Genomic DNA, 24,123 nt, shown 5'->3' with positions numbered 1-24,123 from the left:
GGAAATATTATAATTATTCTTAATAAAAAATTCTTTCACTGCAAAATAATAATAATAATAATAATAATAATAATAATAATAATAATAATAATTTTGCTGGTAATACATTTGGATGAAGCAGAGGGCATGCAGGGATAGGTGACATTCCCTATCATTCACGTCAGGCTAGCATTCACGTGAAACTGGAACCAGGAAGTGGCCCCCTTCTTCACCTCGGAAGTGCAAAGGTTCACGGTGCATTCAGACCCCCACTGAGCATGCGCAAGGACCCCAATTTGCATTGGTGAATCCTCATGGTATGTACTGGTGTGGTAATTTAATGTGCACTTGTTCCGCTTTGACTCAGGGATGACCACAATTTCGTTATTCATGTGTTATTTTAAAATATTGTATAAAATTGCCTTCAGGCTATGTATATGAAATATAAATGAATTTTGTGTTTAGACTTGGATCCCAGCTCTAAGATACATTACTGTATTACGTAATAAATCATGTGAATTGCCCTGGATTCGAATTGACTTTGCTTCCTCTTCACTTTGGATTGGCTCTGGATTGGAGTTCCAGTTTCACGTGTGATAAGGGCCTCTGATAAGTCTATATTGTACTAACTATATTATATATACCATGGCTTCTAAATGTCCTTTATAATAAGGATTGCCCCTTATTTGAGGAAAAGAAAGTTTGTCCTTTATATGACTGGAAGCTGACCCTTGTTATAAATATTGTTCCCTATTTGAAGATTGGAAAGTTTTTATTTTTATATTTATTCTGAACAAGATACTAAAAAGTTCTATATTTGGGGCAGAGTCTTTTTTATAAAGACAGAAACGTGTTCATCATGTCATTTATGAATGTGGATAGTATGTTATTTTAGAGGCAAGCTACACATATGGCTAAATTAATTGAAATCAAGTCTCCCTTATCCAAAACGCTTGGGACCAGGACTGTTTTGGATTTTGGATTTTTTGGATTTTGGAATATTTGTATTTGCATATACTTATGTAATACAGTAATGTATCTTAGAGTTGGGACCCAAGTTTAAACACAAAATTCATTCATGTTTCATATAGTCTGAAGGTGATTTTATACAATATTTTAAAATAACTTTGAGCATGAAACAAAGTTGGTGTACACTGAACCCCTGTGTCATTAATTTCAATGGTCTTCAGCCTTCAGCTGTCTTTTAAACTTGGCAACAGTCAAATACGCTGTAATGTAATATATCCTATACTGCACTATACTATGTATATTGTAATGTACTAACCAGTATTAACTGGAATAGGATTCCTAATTGTAGCTAATAAGGATTGCTCTCAGAACCATAATTTGAAATCAAGATTTGAAGATGGTTATTCAAACTGAGTTTCTGAGAGAACGTGGTTAAGACTGATGTAGATATAACACTGTATCATGATTAAAGCAACAAGAGACTGGGAAGAGAATTCATAAGGAAGAGTGGAGGATGGACTATGCAAAAGCATGCTTCATCTCCTAACCAAGATTACACCAAGACAGGGACATTTAGGGCTCGCACATTTTGACAGAAAGTTTTATATTTTTATTAGTAAAATACTTCCCAAATATACCTATGTTAGAAAATCAGAGATTCTGCATTGATCCAAGAAATACCTGTTTAGGAATTGCTTCTATCTTTTGCTAAACTTCTTTGACATTCAATAGAGAATATACTGCATTTCAGTTTTTATATGAAAAGGTCAGAAGAATATTTTTAATCACTGCATATCACTTTCAGTTTTCCCTGAAGAAGAGATGCTTGAAAATACTTTGGGTAACCTGATTATCAAAATGTAAACAGATTTTCTTGCATCTCTTGGCTATATTTTTTCTTTCAGTGCATGGTGCAACTTTCATTCTCCATGCAACCTCCCATCAGTTGCCAATCTAAATTTTAAGTTGGGATGCACAGGAAATCCAATCTTTTTGTGAATTTTCTTCTACATTCACCTGGTGCACATCTCCTCCTCCAATGAGTGAAAATCATTATTTTCCAGTTCTCACATTTCCCAAATGTTCTGAGGCTGCCAACAATATGCACAGCTTGAAAGAAAATAGGGATTGAAACATGCATGTGAATGTGTGATTTCACTCATATTTTAAATAAAATTGCACTTAAATCAGAAATTAGACAGGATCCACTTACAAACATAAACAAAAGCGACACAGCTGTAAATATAGCCTAATTCACCCATTAAATGGTCAGGCATGTTCATTTTCAGTGGAGTTCAGATTGGCATACATGGGGTTTCCTCACATTTTATCTATGCAACAACCTTGTGAGGTAGGTCAAGCTAGGTTTTCCAATAGAAACTTATCCAGGAACCAGCCAGTAATTTTTGAGGCTGGTTTTGACTTTGAATGCAAGCTTGCTCAGCCAAAGTTTGACACTTTACCCATTACAACACACTAGCCACAGATAATATGACATAATAGCCCAATAAGATGATTAATGATTTCTATGTAAAACACATGTAGCCTAAAATGCAAGTTACTTCTCGATCACTAAAACGTTGCTTTGTTTACATTACAAACCACCTACCTTCACACCAATAATGGACTTGCGATGATAAAAACAGCAGAGAGATGCTATGAGGGTTTGAAGAGCATTACGATCCTTAGGCATTTTCAGAATCTTTGTCCCAGAGACCAACAACCTGCCCCAGAAACCAAGACAAATGGTCCCTCCCGGCTACTTCCAAAAGCTCCCACTGAGCTCTTGTTTTTAGTTTAGCTGCTGCCCGCTGTGGCTTCTATACTCCCCCCCCCACCTCATACTTTTAATCCCAGGCTGTTTCCTCAGTGAAAGTTGATCCTGTCATCTGGACATCTTCTGCTTGCTTCCATCTAGCAGGGATCAGTATCCTCATGGGATTGCATTTAGCCTGCCAATGAAATCCTAACCTTCAGAGAGAGTTTCTTTTCTATTTGGGAATCCCCCAGATAAAACAAACATACAAACACATGCAATCACACATACACTCCCCGGTCTGACTAGAAGCATCACCTTTTTCTTAACAGCACCATGCAGTAGCAGAGTCATTGGCCCCAGAAAGGTCTCCTCAGTTCAGCTGTTCCTCTTTAGCCACAGAATATGAATTATACCCATGCTTACATCAGAAATACTGCTAAATACATAACTGATAAAGAGGGGAGGGTGGTGGAGGAGCAGAGTGGGGAGAAACGGAAGAAACAATTGCCCAACACCAGGTTGCGTGTCCATGTTACTCCGCATAATCAAGGATGACGTTATCTTCTAACGCACAGGTAACCAAGGATAGCAACGTCAAGATGATGTTTGTTTTGAATTAGGAAGCCACTGGCAACCTGCCATGCACAACACAGAGAAGCCAGTAACATCCCCCTGGCTGCTCTTAGCATCATAGTAGTAAACACAAGCCTTATGCGTTTTAATTAAAGGATCAGCTAGTGAATTTCCAGGCCCAGTGCTGGTAGTCCCAGACAACTATTGCAAGCATTTGAAAGAGACACTTGATAATGCTCGCTTCACAAACTTTGGGTAACTTCAGCCAACTCCTCTGAAAATCCATAGGATTTTTTCCTTTATTCATTTCAATAGAGGATGGGTTACAAAATCTCAAAGGGAGGCGGGAGAGTTTCTTTCAAAAACATGTACAATAACATCCAAAATCCACAAAACAGTGATATCTTTATTGGACCAACCAAAAGGCAGGAAATTTAAATGCCATTGGCAAACCAAACAGGTACTTCCTATGACAGCCAGGATGAGAGGGAGCCAATGGACTGGGACTTTACTATTTGAGATTTCTACCTCTCAATGAAGGTAATACATTTTTTAAAATTTAAACTACAATTGGTCTGTTTTATCTAATAGCACCTAAAAATTACCCAATGCAAAAGCATGGAGGCTTTTTAAAAGATTCAGGGTTCTCTACCTAATAAAGGGGTTTGCGGCCCCACAAAGGACTGAGACATCCTGGATCTCATAGGAAGTACCTTGAGTAATAGTCCTAAGAATCATACATTTGGAAGTAACAAGACTCATGGCAAAGATCATTTGTTTGGTGTAGTTCCACACCACTTAACATCCTTCTTCTGTCTGTAGCAAGTTGCTGAGAAACAGTAGGTAGGAAAAAGGAGCATTAAAGGTATCTCTGAGCTATCCACACTGTCAAGAAAGCACTGTGGTTCAACTCTTTCTGGACTGCTTCCAGATGGACAGCTCCTAGTGCTACCAAACCAAAAGGCACTGTACAGCGAATCTTTTCTTTCATAGATTGTTATGGTAAGAAAAAGATTGGAGAAAACATGGAGAAACACAATATTAGTACTTCTCTCCATAAAATGTTATATAAGGGGAAGAATTATTACAGACTAAAGGTATCATTGGGTAGCACTCTCAGACTCTACAATTACCAATTAACTCACGATATTGCATACTTCAATACTCTCTTGTGTCATAAACATTTTCTCAAAGAAAGCTAGTATGTCATGAAAATGGGTTCTAACACAGCACTCCATATCAGTTCCAATTTTCTATGCTTAAGCCTAGATATTGTTGGGCTGTTGTTTTTAATGTGGGGAAACATTCTAACATGCAGTTCCCTAGGAACAGTCCAAAATGGTACAGGAGAGGAAACAGTTGTAGCATCTAATATTCTTGAACATGAAAATGCAAAAACCCAAGCAATTTAAACAAAGTTCAGTTAACTATTTAAAATCTTGAATTAAAAAAACCCCTACTTTTTAAAATTCAAGATTATAAACAGTTAATTGAACTTTGTCCACCACAAGATGTTTATTATGAGACAGTCATTTGCACAGCTTCAAGAATGTGGCCATCTATTTATAGTTATGAGAACAACTTCCAATGTTTAATTTTAGGGATTCAATTTTAGATTGAATCAGACATCCGTTGTGAAATAAATGAATTGACTTGTCTAGGAGGCAGCTAGCCAGCAGATGTTTTGTATGAATAGGTTCCTTCCAACAGCTTTATCCTATAGTTTCGGCAAGCAACATTGTACATAACTATCCCTGTTTTTCTGAGAGAGAGCAATACTTTGGTATAGACCCAAGGTACAAGAATTATTATGGATTAACTAATCAAAACTGGGAAAAAGTGCACCCTAAATAAAGCACTCCAGTTGCAGTGTAATTTATAACAACCTTATTGTTTATTTTTGAATTTATTGTTGTTAGCTTTCCTGGATACTTTTAGTGGAAAAGTGGACTACAAATGGAACAAATTACTCAAACCTGCAGTACACCGAAATATAGGAATATTTAAGAAATTGATATTCTGACTTCACTAGTAGCATAAAGAAAATTTTGCTGATGTTTGCAGTAATGATAGTTTGCAAGTATTGCAGAAATATGGTTCAAGTTCACTTATTTATTCTTACATTTCTACCACATAAATCCTCACACCAAAATGACTGAGTTATGAGCAACAAGATTTACTCCTGAACTCTGATTCAGACCTCTGGCAAGAGTGATATGCCCTGGCAGGGAGAGATCATTTATACACACAGATGAAGAGAGAAAGGGGACTAGCAGAGAGGGGATTGCTCTGCTTATTTTTGGCTAAGATCCCATCAATCACTGACCATATGTATCCCAACATAATACTCCCAAGAAAATATATACACCAATACTCCTACAATTGGAAAAAAAACATATTAGATACTGAGATTTGTCTGGTAAATGATTGGTGTAGGTGGATTGTTGCCTCTTCACAAAAAATAAACTGAAAATGTTTGGCATTCAAGTACAATAATAGAATCATAGAGTTGGAAGAGACTGCAAGGGCCATCCAGTCCAACCCCCTTCTGCCATGCAGGAAATCTCAATCACAGCATCCCCGACAGGTGGCCATCCAGCCTCTGTTTAAAGACCCCCCCAAGGAAGGAGACCCCACTACACGCTGAGGGAGTTTGTTCCACTGTCGAACAGCCCTTACTGTCAGGAAGTTCCTCCTAATGTTGAGGTGGAATCTCTTTTCCGGGAGCTTGCATCCATTGTTCCAGCTCCTAGTCTCTGGAGCAGCAGAAAACAAGCTTGCTCCCTCCTCAATATGGCATACCTTCAAGTATTTAAACAGGACTATCATATCACCTCTTAACCTTCTCTTCTCCAGGCTAAACATCCCCAGCTCCCTAAGGCGTTCCTCATAGGGCATGGTTTCCAGACCCTTCATCATTCTGGTCACCCTCCTTTGGACACATGGCTCCAGTTTCTCAATGTCCTTCTTACATTGTGGGGCCCGGAACTGGACACAATATTCCAGTTGGGGCCTGACCAGAGCAGAATAGAGTGGCACTATTACTTCCCTTGATCTAGACACTATACTCTTATTGATACAGCCTAAAATCACATTGGCCTTGTTAGCTGCCGCATCACACTATTGACTCATGTTCAATTTGTGGTCTACTTGGACTCCCAGATCCCTTTCACACGTAGTCTCATTTAGCCAGGTGTTACCCATCCTATATCTGTTCATTTCATTTTTCCGCCCTAAGTGCAGTACCTTACATTTCTCCGTGTTGAAATTCATTTTGTTAGCTTTGGCCCAGCTTTCTAATCTATTAAGGTCATTCTGAAGTTTGATCCTGTCCTCAACTACTCCTCCTAATTTGGTGTCATCTGCAAATTTGATAAGTATACCCCCAATTCTGTTTGAAATTGTGCCTTCAGTATTTCCCTCTTGAGAAACTCCCATCCATATTGAACTCCCTTCTCTTTTAGTATTCCTGACCATGGAATCACCCCCAGTATTTCCCTAAATTTACTAAAATCAGCTTTCCTAAAGTGTAGAATGCGTGTCTGACTATGCCTAGCTTCTCCTTTCAATTGTATAACAAACTCCAGGAGAACATGATCACTCCCACCTAAGGATCCCACCACTTGCATTCCATTAACTAGGTCATCCCTATTAGCTAGGATCAGATCCAAAATAGCTGATCCCCTTGTTGCCTCTTCTACCTTTTGGACAATGAAGTTGTCTCCAAGACCTTGCTAGACCTTGACGATTTGGCAGAGTTTGACTTCCAGCAAATATCAGGATAGTTGAAGTCACCCATCACTACTACATCTCTCCTTTCTGAGGTGTTGTCATCTGTTCTTAGAAAGGCATCATCCAATTCCTCAGTCTGACTTGGGAGTCTGTAGTAGACTTCCACAATAACATCCCTGTTGTTTCCCTCCCCTTTAATTTTTATCCAGATGCTCTCCACTTGGCTTCCACGATTGATGTCCTGGATCTCTTCACTGGTGTAAATGTCCCTGACATACTGTATAAGGCTATTCCTCTTCCTTTCTCGTTTGGCCTGTTTCTCTTGAAAAGGTTATACATACCCCTCTATTTCTACATTCCACTTATGAGACTCATCCCACCAGGTTTCAGTGATGCCTATTATATCATATTTGCTTTGTTGTGCTAGGAGTTCAAGTTCATCTTGCTTATTCCCCATGCTCTGTGCATTAGTGTAGAGACATCGAAGACCATGTGTCCCTTTGACTTGCTGCCTGTGCAAGTTTTTTTGCCTCCCACTTTTAGGTCCTTGCACTGTTTGTCTTGTTCCCTCTATGACAGTTTGACTATTTTCTCCAGCCCTTTTGCCTTCCAGAATCCCTCCCCCACATAACTCAGTTTAAAGCCCTCCTGATCAAATTTTTGAGACTATTGGTGTGAAATGCAACCCATCCCTTGCCAGAAGTCCCTCCTCATGGAACCTCAGACCATGATCCAAAAATCCAAATCGTTCTTGGCGGCACCATCTACAGAGCCAGTTATTCACCTCTGCTATTTTCCTCTCCCTTCCTGGATCCATGCCCTTTGACTGGGAGAAGAGATGAGATAACAACCTGTGCATCCATCTCTTTCAACTTCCTACCCAAAGCCTCATGTTCAATGAAACATCTCCAGTCAACACTCTATATACTTTGCCAGAAAACTGATGTAACAGTGAAAAGTAAAAGATGTGTTCATAGCATCCATCTCACATCAGGTAAATACCAGAAACTATTCTAGTCATCAAGAAAAACACAGCTAATTTTACTATGGCCATTTTGAATTTTAACAGCAGTTAAGTTGTTGCTAAATCTAACTTATTGTTATTCTAAATTCAGCCCATGCTCTGTGAGGGGCAAGTAAGAAAGAAAATGGAAGAGAATGAGACCAGTCTCAACAAATTAAGTGCTTGAAATCCCATTGATTTTCAAATTGATATACAAATTTAATTGTTTTCCTGAAATAAATGAGACTTAAAATAGCTCAGCTTGGACTGAAAACATTCTATATATCTTAGTAGACCACGAGCAAATCACAAATCAACATTGTGATGCAGCAGCAAAAAAACCTAATGCAATTCTACACTGCATCAACCAGATTATAGTGTCCAGACACTGTGGAATTAATGATGCTATTGTATTCTGTTTTCATCAGATCTCACCAGCAATACTGTGAGCAGTTCTGGGTACCATAGTTCAAGAAGGACATTCACAAGTTGTTAACACGTCTACAGGAGGGTGACCAAGATGGGAAAAGGTCTGGAAATCAGTGACTATGAAGAATGTCTTATTGAGTTGGGTATGTGCAAATTGCAGAAGAGAAGAGTGAGAGGTGACATGGTCGCATGATCACCATCTTTAAATATGTGAAGCGATATCATGTAAATTCTACAGTGGTCCCAAACCTCAACATTATAGAAGATAGAGCAAGCTTATTTCCTCTTGTTCCATAGACTAGGACACAAATCAATGGATTCAAATGGCAAAAAAGGGCTTCCACCTAAACATTAGGAAGAACTTCCTGATGGCGAGAGATGTTTGAAAATGGAATAAACTGATTCAGTGTACGATGGACTATCCTTAGTTGCAGGTCTTTAAACAGAGGTTGGATGGCCAACTCTCAAGAATGCTATATATTCCCACATAGCAGAGAGCTTAGCTAGACGGCTCCTCAGGCACCTTCCAACTCTGTTATTCTGTAAATGGATCTAATTTGCATCTCATACCAGTAACACGTAGAAGAAACTTCAAGTCAATCCCAACTCATGGTAACCCTGTAAATGAGATACCTCCAAGACCCCTATCCTCAACTGCTCTGCTTAAGGCCTGCAGGCTCAGGCCCATGACCTTCCTGGTTGAGTCTAATCATTTGGCATGTGGTCTTCCTCTGCCTTTCCTAACATTACTGCCTTTTCTAGTGAATCATCTCTTCTCTTGATGTGGCCAAAATAAGACCACCTCAATTTAGTCATCCTGGCTTCCAGGGAGAGTTCAGGCCTGATCTGTTCAAGAACCATTTGTTTGTGTTTTGGGCCATTCACAGTATCCTCAGCACTCTTCTCCTCACCATATCTCAAATGAGTTTATATTCCTTCTACCCACTTTTGTCATTGTCCAGCTCTCACATCCACACATGATGGGGAATACAATGGCTTTGATGATCCCAATTTTTATCCTAACACTGAACTTTGGTGTTCAGTGTCATATTTGCACTTTAGGATCTTGTCTAGTTCTTTCATAGTTCCTTCCTATTCCTAGCCTTCTGATTTCTTGACTGCAGTCTTGTCCTGGTCAATGTTTGATCTGAAGTATTACTGGTAGTTGTAGAAGCCCCTTGTCAGAGCATGTCTCTGGCACCAAAAGCTGGAAGACAATGGTAGCTGACTCCCATCCATTCCTTCTAAGCCTCCAAACCACTCCCTTCTGAAAAGAGAGAGGGGTGAGCCATATAGCCTCTCCTGCCTCCCTTCCCAAAACTAGCCTGGTGTCCCCTGGGGCACAGGTGGACACTATCCTGACACTAGTGTTGAAGTAAAATCCCACTGCCTGTTGAGTTCACTTTAGTACATGGAAAAGAAGAGGTGATGCTTTCTAGTGCTTCACCTCAGGCAGCAAAATGCAGATCCCTTCAAGTCATCTGAAAACTTACTTCATGAATCTGAGAGGGTTTTCTTAGGCAATGAATCCTCAGAGGTGGTTTGCCATTCCTTTCCTCTGCTATATAGCTGCAGGTATTCCCTTCCAAGCACTAACCAAGTCTGACCTTGCTTAGCTTCCAAGATTAGACAGGATCTGGTGCCTTCAGGGTATTTAGACAAACTGGTAGTTTAAAAACCTGTGTCCGTTTAATAGCAGTTTAAGAAGCAAACTTATAGCACTTCACATACATTTTCTGATCCTGCAAAACACATGACTACTAGCTATGCTGTTTCTTGCTATTACTCCACCAGATCCTTTGGAATTTCAATGTGCCAAGAATATTAGACCTGTCTTAGCTACAGTCATTTCTAAAAATTTATTGATGCCCCAGAAAAAAAAGCACCAGAGCTCATTGGTATAATGTGCTTGGCATGCAGAAAGCTCCAGGTTTCCCCCTCCCCATCTGTCTCTAGAGAAAAGTATCAGCAGCTACAGATCTTTGAAGGAACAAGTATCACCACAACACATTTCTTTTTGAGATAATGGTGGAATAACATTGTGTATGTGTCTATTTGTGTAACAACATAACAACTGGAAACACCATCAGTTTGGGAGGTTTAACAGGCAATATTTATTTGTTACTTCCCAAATATTATTTTGTGGGGTTGTCTGGGATACTGAGGGGTATTTTTTTCCATTTTTATAACACAGTCAAATGTGATGAATCCCACATTATTATTTAAAAACTAGCTTTTGAAAACAAAGGTACTAGCTCTGGGTAGCAAGTGATGAAACAGGTAGTGCATGAGACTCTGGAGAGCCAGCGCAGTAGACAACATTGAACAAGATGCATTAAACAGCTTCTTATATTCCAAACATGTATTTATTTAGCAACATTGTCCAGGGATTTGAATCCTCAGGAAGTAATGTTTTTCCCCCCCAAATGTCTCCCCAGTTACCGTCAGAAGGAAACTCTGCTAATCATTTCACCATTTCTCTGAAGCAATTATCTTCAAATCAAATGGACATATTATAATCTGGGTGATATATATCAAAATGTTTTAAGACTAATTTATTTTATGAGTAATTTGATTAAATAAACAGCCCATTTTTACAAGGTGCCGCATGGAGGCACACATTGCATTTCCTTTGTCATAAATCATTTTTAAAATCTTAATGGCAAGAAATTATACTCTGGCTCCCCCATGTGGATAGCAACTACATGGTGAGAAGAGATTTAAACACACACACACTCTGCACTATGGTTATATATTCATTTTACTTTTCAAGACTGAATTCTATATGAAAATAACTGTCAATAATGACGAGCATTCAAAGCAATTATTTGTCAGTTAATTTATTTGATCTATAACCTGGCCTTCTCCCAAAATGGAAACTTAAATCAAGTTACAATATATGTTAGAGAGCCAGCATGGTGTAGTAGTGGTTTGAGTATTGGATTAGAACACTGGGAGACCAAGGTTCGAATCCTTGCTTGCCCATGGAATCCCAACTTTGGGCAAGTCAGACTCTCTCAGCCTCAGAAGAAGAAGAAGACAAAGACAACCCCCCTCTGATCAAATCTTGCCAATAAAACACTGTGATAGGTTCACATGAGGGTCACTGTAAGTTAGAAATTACTTAGAAGCACACAATAACAACTAGTTAAAACAAAATCGCTAAAATTATACATTATAGACATGCACACACTCAAATAAGGTCTGCATTTTACAATGGAAAAGTGTCCCTTAGCCCAAAACTGAAGCAGTGGCATTCCCACACTCCATTATGTAACTCCTGAACATCTTGGCTTGGTCTCTACTGCCATTCTAGCTTCTATGTACCACATTTTTGAGTGAGATGCCAAAAACACCCCATTTTCCAAAATTTCAAACAATCAGTGTATCTCAGAGGGTCAGGATTTAGGGTTTTACCCTTTTTAGAAGAGGTGCTGCCCCATTTGTCTTAGCACATGATTGTCCTTCAAGGCACATGTTGTGTATCTGCAAGTTGTTTATGACTTATGGTGACACTAAGGCGAACCTATGATAGTTTTTTCTGAGGCTGAGTGTTTGAGTTGCCCAAAGTTGCTCAATGGATTTCCATGGCTGAGGAGGGAGTCGGACCCTTGTCTCCAGAGTTCAACTCCAATGCTCAAACCACTGTCCCACACTAGCTTCTCTTGCATTTATCATGCTGTATTTTGTGATTTGTCATTGCAAGATAAAAACAGGTATAATTCACAGCTCTAATTACTGAAGCATAAACACTGAGAATATCCAACATTTGGAGTGAAAATAAGCAGACTAGGTTATCTGAAACCTAACCATGTCTCAGCACAGCCAAATCCTGGCTTCTGGAACATTTTCGGGAGCATGACACATTTTGGAAATGGTTTTTATATGTGTTTAATATGTTTAATGATATTTAATAAATATCATCAGCCACAGAATTTTTGTAGGTTTTAATAGTCTCTTTTACTCTGTAAAAAACAGAATTAAAGAAGGAGCTCCCATAGTATGCATTATGCATATATTCAGTACAGGGACATATATTTGCATGAATGAGGGAGAGCCAGCATGTGTAATGGTCTGAGCATTGGACTGTGACCCTGGGTTCAAATCCCACCTCAGCTGTGTAAACCCACTGAGTGACCTTGGGCAAGTCACACTCTCTCGGCTTCAGAGGATGGCAATGCCAAACACCCTCTGAAGAAACTTGTCAAGAAAACTCTATGATACTTTTGCCTTAGGGTTACCCTAAGTTGGAAATGACTTGAAGGCACACAACAAAAACAACAAGTGCAGTTAAAGCTCTGGATTTACATCTTTTTTTTGGTTCTTCATGTCAGCTAGAAATGATTGTGAATATTAAGGGCAGAAAGCCATGCTTGCCATGGGTCTTGCTATCACTACCCACATTGCTCTGGGTCGTTTTTAGACCCATGGAACTTTCTCTCACGTATCTCTTGCCCTTCTACATAGGACTAAGGAACTGTTGTATCTTGGTGGGACGCCACATGATTTAGATGTGAAAAATTCGAAATTCAATCCTTGACATTTCTTGATATGGCTAGTTTTTGTCCAGGTCTGAAATGTTTAATAATGATGATGATGATGATGATAATAATAATAATTTGTTTCCCGCTTTTTCACAAAGGAATCAAAGCGGATTCCAACAGTATAAATAAAACATCAAACAAAAATTACAATTTAAAACCCCCAAAATCCAACCCCTCCCCCATCATAAAAACAGTGATCAACCCCTAAAAAAGATTAAACATCAAAAAATTTAAAACTGTCCAATATGAATACACTAAAATTTTGGGCAGATTAGCACTAGAAATTAGTCTTCCTCTAGAGGATGGGGGCGATGGTATCAATCAATTTTGATATCAGTATCAGATAGAGGGGGGAGGCAAGTCCAATGGATCTAATGAATCTAACCTAGTCTGAAAAGGCCTGCCGAAAGAGATCCGTCTTAATAGCCTTTTAAAAGGCTTCCAAGGTGGTAATATGGCAGATCTTGTCCGGCAGGTCGTTCCAGAGCCTGGTAGCAGGTCCTCTGGGTCACCGCTGAAAGTCTGGTCTTCTTAGGTTGTAGCAGATTCTTCCCAGAGGACTGAAGTTTGCAGGGAGGATTGTATGGAAGCAGGTGCTCCTGCAAGTAGTCAAGACCCAAGCCATGTAGGACTTTAAAGGTTAGAACCAACACCTTGTACATTGCCCGGAAACTGATAGGCAGCCAGTGGAGAAATTATAGTACCGGTGTAATATGGGCAGTTCTGGTTACTTTACTTTCACACTGTAAAACCTTCCATTTATCATTGTAATTTGTTAAATGCTTGACATGGAAAGTCACAGAATCGCTACATGTAAGAAACAAGAAACATAGATAAGGATCAGAGGGAAAGCATTAAAAAGTCCTAGGAAAACGTTGCAATCAACGTTGCAGTTTTACAAGGTCTTTAGCTTTCTCTGCCAATGAGGGCTGATGTCTTGCAAAATTACAAAATCCTGAATTCTATAGGATGGAGCACTGGCAGTTAAAGTGGTGTCAAACTGCATTATTTCTACTGTGCAGATGCACCCTACAAAAGAAAAAAATGAGGTCTACCGAGGCAGTAAATTCCCAAACACAGACTATAACTTTATATAAAATTTCTCAGAAGGAAACAGCATTTAAAGTAATACAATTGGCTTCTGAGTACATATTCACATTTGGATATATCATGAAAAGAAAGGGCTACAGTATTTAGAAAAGACAAGAATGGTTAGTAAGGTGGAATGTAGTAGGAAAAGAGGAAGACTGCAGTTAAGGAAGCCACAATCCTGAGCTTGCAGGACTTAAACAGGTCTGTTGATAACAGGGTGACTTGGAGGATTCCCATTTGTAGGGTCACCATAAGTCAAAGATGACTTGACGACAATAAGCAACAACAACAACAACCATTCAAAGGATGACAGTGTTAGATAGGAACTATTGTCTCAGGGCTGCTTTTTTTTAAAGCTCTCATTTGGATTCATTCCTTTCCAGAATTTCTCCAAGTCCAAAGCAAACTTCAGAAATCCTGTATCTTATGATACTCTGGAAACATGGAGGTACGGTTAAATCAATTCTAATACTTAAACACCAAGATGGAATTCTCCCAGGGATACGAAACCAAAGAACAGTCTTCTATTTATCACACTAGAGGGCAGTATATCACCACAAGGCATGTATTTGCAAATAAGATAAAGCTAATTAAACCTAAGGTAAGGATTCTAGAAATTACTCATTTGGATCAAACAGGAGACACAGAACCCTGGTGATTCATATTAAATAATGACAAAATAGGCCACGTATGTGTTAGTGCCTTGGTTGTTCCTTGCAAGCCTTTTCACAGTAGTTAACATGAGAAGTTGATTCCAAAAAATAAAAATCGTAAAGGGATTCTATAAATGTATTAACTATTAAAAATTAAACATTTCCACACATTTAACAGCCAAGCATTCCTAAAGAATGGAAATGCAAACGTGAATGATAATCTGGGAGAATCTCTTTACACTTCTGCCTGTATTCCAATGATCATCTCCCTGCCTTGTTAGATCTATTCTAATAGTATTGCTTTGCTCTAGTACTTCTTATAGGATTCTTACACATGGAGACATTAGTTTCAAATCTTGGATCCACCCTCGATTGTACAGCATTAACAGATTCTCTCTCACATGCAGTCATTAGAAACTCACAGTCTGGCAGAAAGTGCTAAAATCTAAGACTCACCATTTGCAAGCCACAACAAGCAGATTACTGTACCAGGCACCTAAGGCAAGCATTCACCAGAAATTCCTGTCGTTAGGATGACTAAAACTGAGTTACACAGTTGAAAGATATGCTATGATAGCTGGCTGAAGGGCATAGTGGAAGAATTCTGTCAGTAGTTCAAATCTGGAGGAGGGGAAAAGGAATACTCCCAATAAATTAAGAATTACAACACCAGCCTTAACAGTGCCAAACACAGTGCCCTTTCTTGAACAGTCAGTTTGAGGTGCTTTTGAGGAGGTTCACAGCCCTTTAATCTCTAACAGTGACTTAGGTAAGAGGCCATATGTAAGATTCCAAAAAAGAACCAACAACATTTGCTTGACCCATTGACTGAAGCCTCAACGTGAAGGAACACAGGGGGGAGAGTCTACATTTCTATTCCTGCAGTAATATAACAAGAAAATATGGCATAACTCAATCCTCCTACCACTTGGACTAAGAAGGAGGCAAAGATCTCTTCAAAAGCAGTTGGACACAATGTATAATGCCTTGGGATTGGGTATGCAGGAGGTCTGTTTGTTACCCATCACATCTTTATTCCTCCATCAATCACATCCAGTTTTCTGGTGCTCATAAGAAATGTCCCCCTGTTCAGTTTCTCATCCTTCAAGGATTTTGTCTACACTTTTACTGAACTTAAGGACACTGTGGCTGGAACAACCCTTGTGAATTCTGAACAACTTCCCAGATTTGATTTTTAATGACACTGGGGTGATCCCAATGTCACATGAAGGATCATGTGTGAGAGAGGAAGAGTCAACAAACGTTACCATTTCCCAATAATCTAGACATCAAGGGTCATCTTGAAAGGATTTCTTTCCATATTTGCAAAGGATGACTGCAATGCTAAGTGGAATGTGAGCTGTTCAACCACAAGTGGTGTTTTGGCCAGAATCCTGATTGTACATTATGCTGGTGTTCACACTTTTTCCAGGATAACACAATGATGAGTGAGGCAGACAAAATATGCTGGCTCTGAACAACCTACCTCTCTAGTACCTTCTTCCCTCATGTCTAAAGCACTTCTGTCCTTTTTCCTTCTGCTGCCACCACAGACACTGATGAATATATACCAATGCAGCTCATTCCAGACCGTTTCTAGCACTAAACATCTAGGATTGATACAAAAACATAGCGACATACTGTGGGGAACTCATATTTAGAGTTATCTTTCTATGGCAATTTTAAAACAATGTGTCCACATGGGTTAAAAATATGGCGGAGAAGTGGTGAGAATAATACTGTAATGTCCTAATGGCTATGCTGAGAGCCAGCATGTGTAGTATTTTGAGCACTGGACTACGACTCTGGAGTGCAAAGTGCGATTTCCCACTTGAGCATATAAACCCACTGGGTGATCTTGGGCAAGTCACCCTCTCTTAGCCTCAGAGATGGCAATGGCAAACTCCCTCTTCAGAAACCTGCTGAGAAAACTCTATGACTGATTCCTCTTAGGTTCGGCATAAGCAAAAAATGACTTGGAGGCACAGAATGACAAGAAAATAACTACGCTGTCCATTCCACTGGCCATGGTAGCCAGGCAGTTGCCATCTCTCAAAAAGTAATTTTTCCAAGCTCTAAGAATAATAGCAGTGATGGATGTTGACAGCTGTGTAAGAAAAGGATAGACAAAAGCTGCACTGCCACATTTGTCTAAAGGTATGAAAGAGCCTATGGGCATGCTTGAAAATAATAATACACCAAATACTTTGGACGTTTTAGGCACAGAAGAAACTTGCAAAGTCCAGCAATCTACTGACAGCTTCTTTAATGTTTATTTTAAACATACAGTATTGCCTTCTTACTTCCATCACTTATTTTCATATTCTTTGATACTAAAAGATAAAATTATTTTAATTAAATTTTCAAACCATTTATGATTGTCATGAAGCACTATCCATAATACTTTTCATGTCAAGCTCAAGCCAAAGATAAAATGGTTCAGTTTATCTCCCCCCCCCCAGCAAAAACCATGAGTCTGGCATGTGAGTAGGTGACTCACAAGGACAAGAAGATTAGTGCTGGCTACCAGTCATGAGTATAATCACTGTCTACCAAATACCAATGACTAGTAAAAATGTGCTTAGTTTTAATTTGGCAAAAGTAATAAAACCCAATCACTCTTAGTTCTCTCTTGATTTACCACCCCAATAAATGTCATGAGAAGAGTAGCAATACTTCCTACAAGGGAGGTCAGGCTGTATAACATACTGCACTGGGTTTCACAGCCAATGAGAGAATTGTTTCCCATTCCCAAAGGAAACTGTGGACAGATTGAACCATGAATTGTTAAATCAGGGTGGGTGGTCAGTGTTGTTGGGATCAAAGTGTCAAAAATTTCTTGCTCAGACTAGAAGAGACTCACAAGAGGGTCTTGAACAGGTACAGAATTCCACCAGCTACATTTGTCTTGGGGGGATTGTTTTTATTTCCAGCTTCATTCCTTGGTATAAAACTAAAAAAGAAATAATCACCTGTTAGATAGCACGATGGATAATCCATGCCCACTCCTATGTATTGCTGGATTACAAATTCTATAATCCCAAATCACTCCTAATGTAGGCTGGAGCTGATGGGCACTGGATGGCTAATATCTGGAGGCCACAAGTGGGATTTGAACATCTTTTTCAAGGTTATATAGACCATGGCTTTCTGATGTCCATATCGAAGAAAAAGCACTTTTTTAAATCCCTGCTAAAACAACTGTTTTTCTTTGGAAGACATCTGGTGTTCTTTATATATCTTGTCATGTGCTCTTTAGGCGCTGAGCATTAATTGTTTTACAGTGTATCTACACTGTAGAAATAATGCGGCTTGACACCACTGTAGGCTACATCCTACAGAATCCTGGGATTTGTAGTTTTACAAGGCACCAGCACTCTTTGGCAGAGAAGACTAAAGACCCTGTAAGACTACAAATCCTAGATTTCCATAGGATGCAGTTACAACATTTAAAGGTATATCAAATGGCATTGTTTCTACAGTGTGAGTGCACCTTAGAGTGAATTCATCTTCTGCTTGCTCAAACAGGCATTTTACTCTAACTATTGTGCATGCATAGAATTGCACACATAGAGGAAGGAACAACCTCCTAATGTACACTGTTGCTTTTGTACATCCCGCAAATTATTGCTTAAACTGACACTAAGTATTATTGCATATGTTCAGATTATAAATAATAAGTACAACAAGATCCATGCTTATGTTAGATCTCATGTTTTTTCTTACAAAAAGGAAACTGTCATGATCAGTTGACCAAGTCATACTGTTGCAAAACCAGTACAGTTGTTCCTCCCTGTACAGACAAGTCACTGCAGAATAAATTAATATAGCACAGAGCAATATATCCTCCAGTTTGTAATCAGGAGGATATAAATATGTATGTATGCATGCTCAGGCAATGATTCTTGGTGTGAAAATGTTAATAGTGCAAGTAGATAAGAATATCTCTATTGTACCTAGTGAAACTTGGGCAGGTGTTGTGTACTCTACCACCTACATCCTATACCTTCTCTCAGGACGTTATCATATGGAAGGAACTGGAAGGTTATCCCAGTGGCAATGAGGATCCAATCATGGTGTTTAACGTTAATTTGCATGAGCTCATCAAACACATATTGAATGCAATCCAGAGTCTGTCCTTGGGTTTCATGTTATTACACATGAGGTTTTCATACAACATTGAATGGAATTCAGGCCCTATCCGAACACAATGGTGAGTAATCCTGGAAATGGGTAAATTCGTTGAACCACCGAATTTTAAAAGCCTGTTAGATTGAGAATTTAAAGTACATACACATTTGGTAGGTGTGGAATGCATTTCTTGATTGGCCATGGATTCCCTTCGATTCCCATGATCTCATGTACCTCCCAAGCCTCCTCCTCTTCTTCCTCCTCTCCCTCCAATGGCACCATCACCAGCCCTTTCCAACTTCCCAGTGCCCAGTGCTGGCAAAAGCCTTCCGGCCACCCGACCTCAGCCACTCACTCACTCCTCTCGCCTCCCCTCTCCATCCGGGATCAGGACTGGGGCTTGTATTGCCTCTCCTGGGACAGAGAAAGCCCCAGAGTTGCCGCCACCGCCATTGCCATCCTCGGGAGCACCAATCTTATGTAGCTGGTGCTGCGTGCGCCACAGCTCCCAACACCTGTCGCCTCCTCTGGTCGAGGGACCCCCCCCAGGCGCCATGGCTCCCGGCACCTGCCTCCTCCTCCTCTGGCCAAGGGCCCCCGAGCCCCATGCAGCCGGTACCTGGCTCCCCCTTTCCTGGCCCAACCACCCACCACCGCACACAGTCACATTCTCTCAGCCTTGGGGAGATGACAGATGGAGTATGCACATGCACAGAAAAGATATTTGACAAGTTGGCAATGAGAATTTGTCCTCCCCCATTTGATAACACAATACGAATTGGGCCCTCTGTACTGTTCATTTCAATTCTTGTTGTGCTTGTGGATGATAAACATCCCCAATTGGATTTGTTTTTCTGGGATGCCAGCACTTTGACCACTTTCAGGTTGGGGGCACATAGAGGGGGGACACAGGTCTTCATGTGATAACGTCCTCAGGCTCAAAAGGTAGTGATCAGTATGAAGGTTCCAGGATGACTGTGTAAACCAGATAAAAAAGCAGAAAATAAAGATTCCCAGCAAGAAGTAAAACATGGGATTTTTATAATGTGGTGAAGCTCCATTTACTCTGTTCATGTTTCTGGAAGGTTATATCACTATGGTCACCCCTGGAAAACTGGGACTGCACCTTCTGGCTGTAATCTTTCTAGAAAACTATCATGAATCTATAATTATGCCTATCAGGTGATCTTCCCCAACCCTTGTCTGAGGCACTACTATCAATGCTGCTTGAGGTAAAATAAAAAACTGTCACCTCTCCCAACTAGTCCAGGAGCCTAGTACCTAAGCCTCTCATTGGCAAAGATACTTTCTGTCTCAGATACCTGAGATGGGCCCGTTACAGACAGGCGTAAAGTACGTCCCCAGGACGTACTAGGGTTAGGAAAGGGCGTCCATTCCGGACGCCCTAACCCTAGTACGCCCTGGGGATGTACAAAATGGCAGCGCCCGTTCTACACGGGCGCCACCATTTTGACATCGCGGACGCCTAGCGTCTGCACGTCGTGAGTGTGCCAATGACATCGCGAGTGCACCATTGGCACATTGCGGCATCGTTAGCGTGCCGCAAGAAGAAGCGCCATTTTGGGGCTTCTTTTTACTCCGCCAGGGAGCTGCCTGGTATGTAAGCTGCGGCTCCCTCGCGGAGCAAGTGGAGGCACTGCCAGACCGCCCTTATCCGGCGGTCTGTAAAAGGCCATAGAAAATCCTACAAGCACCATTCCCTGGGAGTAAAACCTCATCAATAATGAATTAAATGACTAACCACTGTGTCTCGTTATAGCAGCCAAAATCAGCTGCCTGAGGCAGCTGCCTCATTCTGCTCAATGAGAGTGCCCTGCTGACTTTTCGGAAAGATTATGCTCAGCCATCAGTATTCCACAGACAATCTTCCTTTTAAGGAAGAGACTCAATCCTTCATTCCATCTTCCTTTCTTAAGAGCCAGGCACAGTAGAAACACAGCCCTTTTCTATATAAAAACACATTTTCAATATTGTCCGTAGTTGACAAAGGGAGGGAAAGAGTGCTAAAGAGCACGTCAGCAAATTTTATTGCAAATGCTTTAATGACATCTTCTTTCACACTCACAACTCACAGTTCTGGTCATCTCTCCCACAGGGACCTGGCATGTTAGGCTACTCATGTGGAGTCTTGGGCAAACCAAAAATCCTTCAACAGCCAATTTATCTGTCTGGTTTGTCTTTGTCTCATGCTTCCAACCCTCCCACTGCAAAGAAAAAGAAATCTTAAGCTCTGTTCAACTATTGAATTTGTTTTGCCACATTAAAAAGCATCTCTCTTTCCCTCTTTCAGTACTTAATTTTCCCCCCAAAATTAAAAAAATAAAAATCTGAATACAAAATTCTTTTCATTGCTTCCATGTGAACAGCCAGCCCAAAGTGGATTTGTCTGTTTTCACTGAGAAATAAAAGCCGATTCTAAAAGAACTATTTAACTGTGACCAGAGAGAGTTTCAGCAGCGCTAACAGAACAAAAGAGGCGTTCTAATCATATGGCCACTTCTCAGTACATTCGCTTGTTCACGAGACCAGCTTTTGTATAATTAGCAGCCTCCTTTTTAATCTGCCAAATGACCTAATGCATCAATACTTTAGATGTTATAAAAAGCATTCATTTGCATTCAGCTATTCCCTATCTGTCTATTGAGCAATTTAAAAAAAGAATCGCCTCAAGAATTTATGTTACAAATGAGCAGGCTAAAAATATCTCTGGTTCTTGTGTGTTTCTGAGCAACATTAATAGGAAGTAAAATCCATTCCTTCTGCTTTCATTCTCCAGCGTAGCATCTATAGACAGGTCTCTTAATTTACATCTAAAGTGCAACAAATCATTTGCTTCTGAGACATACAGAAGTGCTTATCAAATAAGAGGCAAGTACAGAAGATGAATGTTAAAATAATATATCAAACCTACAACAAATATATTATTCAAAAGCAGAGTATGAATAGGGTTTAAATGGCTGATACCACTACGCTCTCTTTTTGTGTGTGTGTGTCCACATGGTGTGCATTGTCATTATTCTTTTGAAAATGCACAAAATGTGTTTAATCTATAAATTGATCAGGCAAGACCCAATGAATTGCCTTTATTCTAATCTAAGGATGGGTATGGATTACCATTTACCAAGGGGTGAATTAGCATGGTCTGTGTAACTACTTGGCAAGGTGTGAAGGGGAAAGCATAGGTGGCAGTAGTGGTAAAATTCCTCTTTCCACTTAACAGGACAAAATCAGCTTGCAAAGTGGTAACTTCCAAACCAGAATAATTTATCACTGGCAGATGCCTGCATTCAGCTTCTCACATTAACACTTCCAAGCAGGGCCGAACACTGGAGAAAGCCATGTGTAGAACCTAACAAAGAGACTGCAATAGATTTATATATGCATTGCAAAAGCAGAATTCACATATGCCTGTTCCTAACCACAACTGGCATGTGTCTTCCCTTGATGTAAAGCAGCATGAGAGTTAGCTCAATCAGGAATCCAGGGACTTGGTCAGTCTGAGGGCCTTCTTCCAGTAAAAACTTTCAGAACCCTTTTATCCTAACAGTAGCAAGGACTCTGCGTGTGTTTTGTGTGCCTTCAAGTCATTGCTGACTTATGGCGCCCCCAAGGTGAACCAATCACAGAGTCTTCTTGGCAAATTTCCTCAGAGGGGGGTTGCCATTGCCATCCTATGAGACTGAGAGAGTGTGACTTGCCCAAGATCACCCAGAGGGTTTCCATGGCTGAGCAGGGATTTGAACCCGCTGCAGAGTCATAGTCCAATGCTCAAAACATTATGCCACGTTGGCTGTCAGTAAGAACTACTATCTGCTTAATAAATCTTGTTGCAGCAATGGGACATGAAGCGAGTTGTAAAGAACATAGGACACTGAAAACAGCAAATTTGTACTGAGTTTCTGTTCCTCTTTAGTCTCCTGTCACAACCTTGAGATATGGCATCAGCACATGGTGCACTGTGTATTTCCTCTCATAGAAACACACACAGAGGCAATGTAGAATGAAGCTGGGGAAAACCAATAACATACCATGTTCTGTCATGAGTTTCTGTTACTACTAGTTGCTGAACAGAGGAGAGATAATTCAAAATGCCATTTTAGTTTTGGCTGCTACTTTGGATATCAGTCCCACCTTTTTTATCACATTTATTTCCACAGTCTTCCACACTGCTTTAACAAAGGAATCTAAATCATTTAAGAAACATGAAATGTAGAACAAGTAAAACTGCTGTACTGATTTACACAACTAGTACATCTAAGTCAGTCTAGTCTCCACATGGACTCGTGGCAGCTCTCCAGGATTTCAGACAGGGATCTTTCCCAGCCCATGCCTATAGATACTGAAGAAGAAGGGATAAAAACAACTTTGGGAAGAAGGGATAAAAACAACTAATGAAGTATTTCAGAAAAACTGGAGCTTGTTAACATAATATTAAAATTACCTGGCACTTAGAGAATCTGTAGTACTAATGTATTTTATTTGTTATTTGAATCAGTGCTGTTTAATGTAATATTTGAACTAATTGATTCTCAAGTACATGAGTTATTGTAGCCTGCACAAATCCAAAATTCATTTACATATATAGGCTGAGTCTCTTTTATCCGAAATGCTCGAGACCTGAAATGATTTGGATTTTATCTGCATATACATAATGAGATATCTTGATGGAACCAAGTCTAAACATGAAATTCATTTATGTTTCATATAAACCTTACATATAAAGACTGAAGCTAATTTTTTACAGAATATTTTTAATAATTTTGTACATGAAACAAAGTTTGTGTATTAAACTATCAGAAAGGAAAGGTGTCACCACCTCAGCCACTCATGTAGACAATTTTGGAATATTTTGGAATTCCAAATAAGGGAGACACAACTTGTACATGTATCCATTCACGTATATGGATATATGGATATATGGATTTATATCCCACCAGTGTAATGCATCTGCAACACTCAAGTTTCTAACAACAATTAAAACCAACTCTAAAATGCAAGAACATTCAATAGAATGACAATAACAAGTTTAGCAGAAAATAAGTGCATCAGATGGGGAAATGAATGAAGTAAAAGAAAAGCTTGTACTGTAAAAACAGAAAAGTTTTCATCACAAGAGAAGAGAGGAGATCTTTTAGGGAGGCAGCTGTTAATTCTGCAAGGAGCCATAGAAAGGCCCTTTTACTTGACATCATCAATCAAGCTTCCACCCTAATATTTAGGACACAGAAGAGGGCCTTT

At 39.8% G+C, this 24,123-nt stretch overlaps 1 protein-coding gene across 7 annotated transcripts in view; it reads right to left on the bottom strand.

Annotated features, from left to right (window-relative positions):
• BCAR3 (BCAR3 adaptor protein, NSP family member) overlaps positions 1-24,123 on the bottom strand; it is a 133,229-nt gene that overhangs the window by 40,677 nt on the left and 68,429 nt on the right. For 4 of the 7 annotated variants that reach the window (XM_042465164.1, XM_042465166.1, XM_042465168.1 and 1 more), the window contains one exon: positions 20,958-21,089. The exons of 1 other annotated variant lie outside the window; for it this stretch is intronic. In XM_042465164.1, coding sequence (XP_042321098.1) covers positions 20,958-21,089 — 132 coding nt within the window. Of the gene's footprint in view, positions 1-2,557; positions 2,744-3,022; positions 3,066-20,957; positions 21,090-24,123 lie in introns of those variants that run through there. 2 more of the 7 variants (XM_042465170.1, XM_042465169.1) reach the window with 2 other exon arrangements.

The sequence above is a fragment of the Sceloporus undulatus genome, chromosome 4, assembly GCF_019175285.1.
Source record: "Sceloporus undulatus isolate JIND9_A2432 ecotype Alabama chromosome 4, SceUnd_v1.1, whole genome shotgun sequence".
Taxonomy (NCBI): Eukaryota; Metazoa; Chordata; class Lepidosauria; order Squamata; family Phrynosomatidae; genus Sceloporus; species Sceloporus undulatus.
The sequence above is the reverse complement of the archived record's forward strand: the minus strand, read 5'-3'. Positions and strand labels throughout refer to the sequence as shown.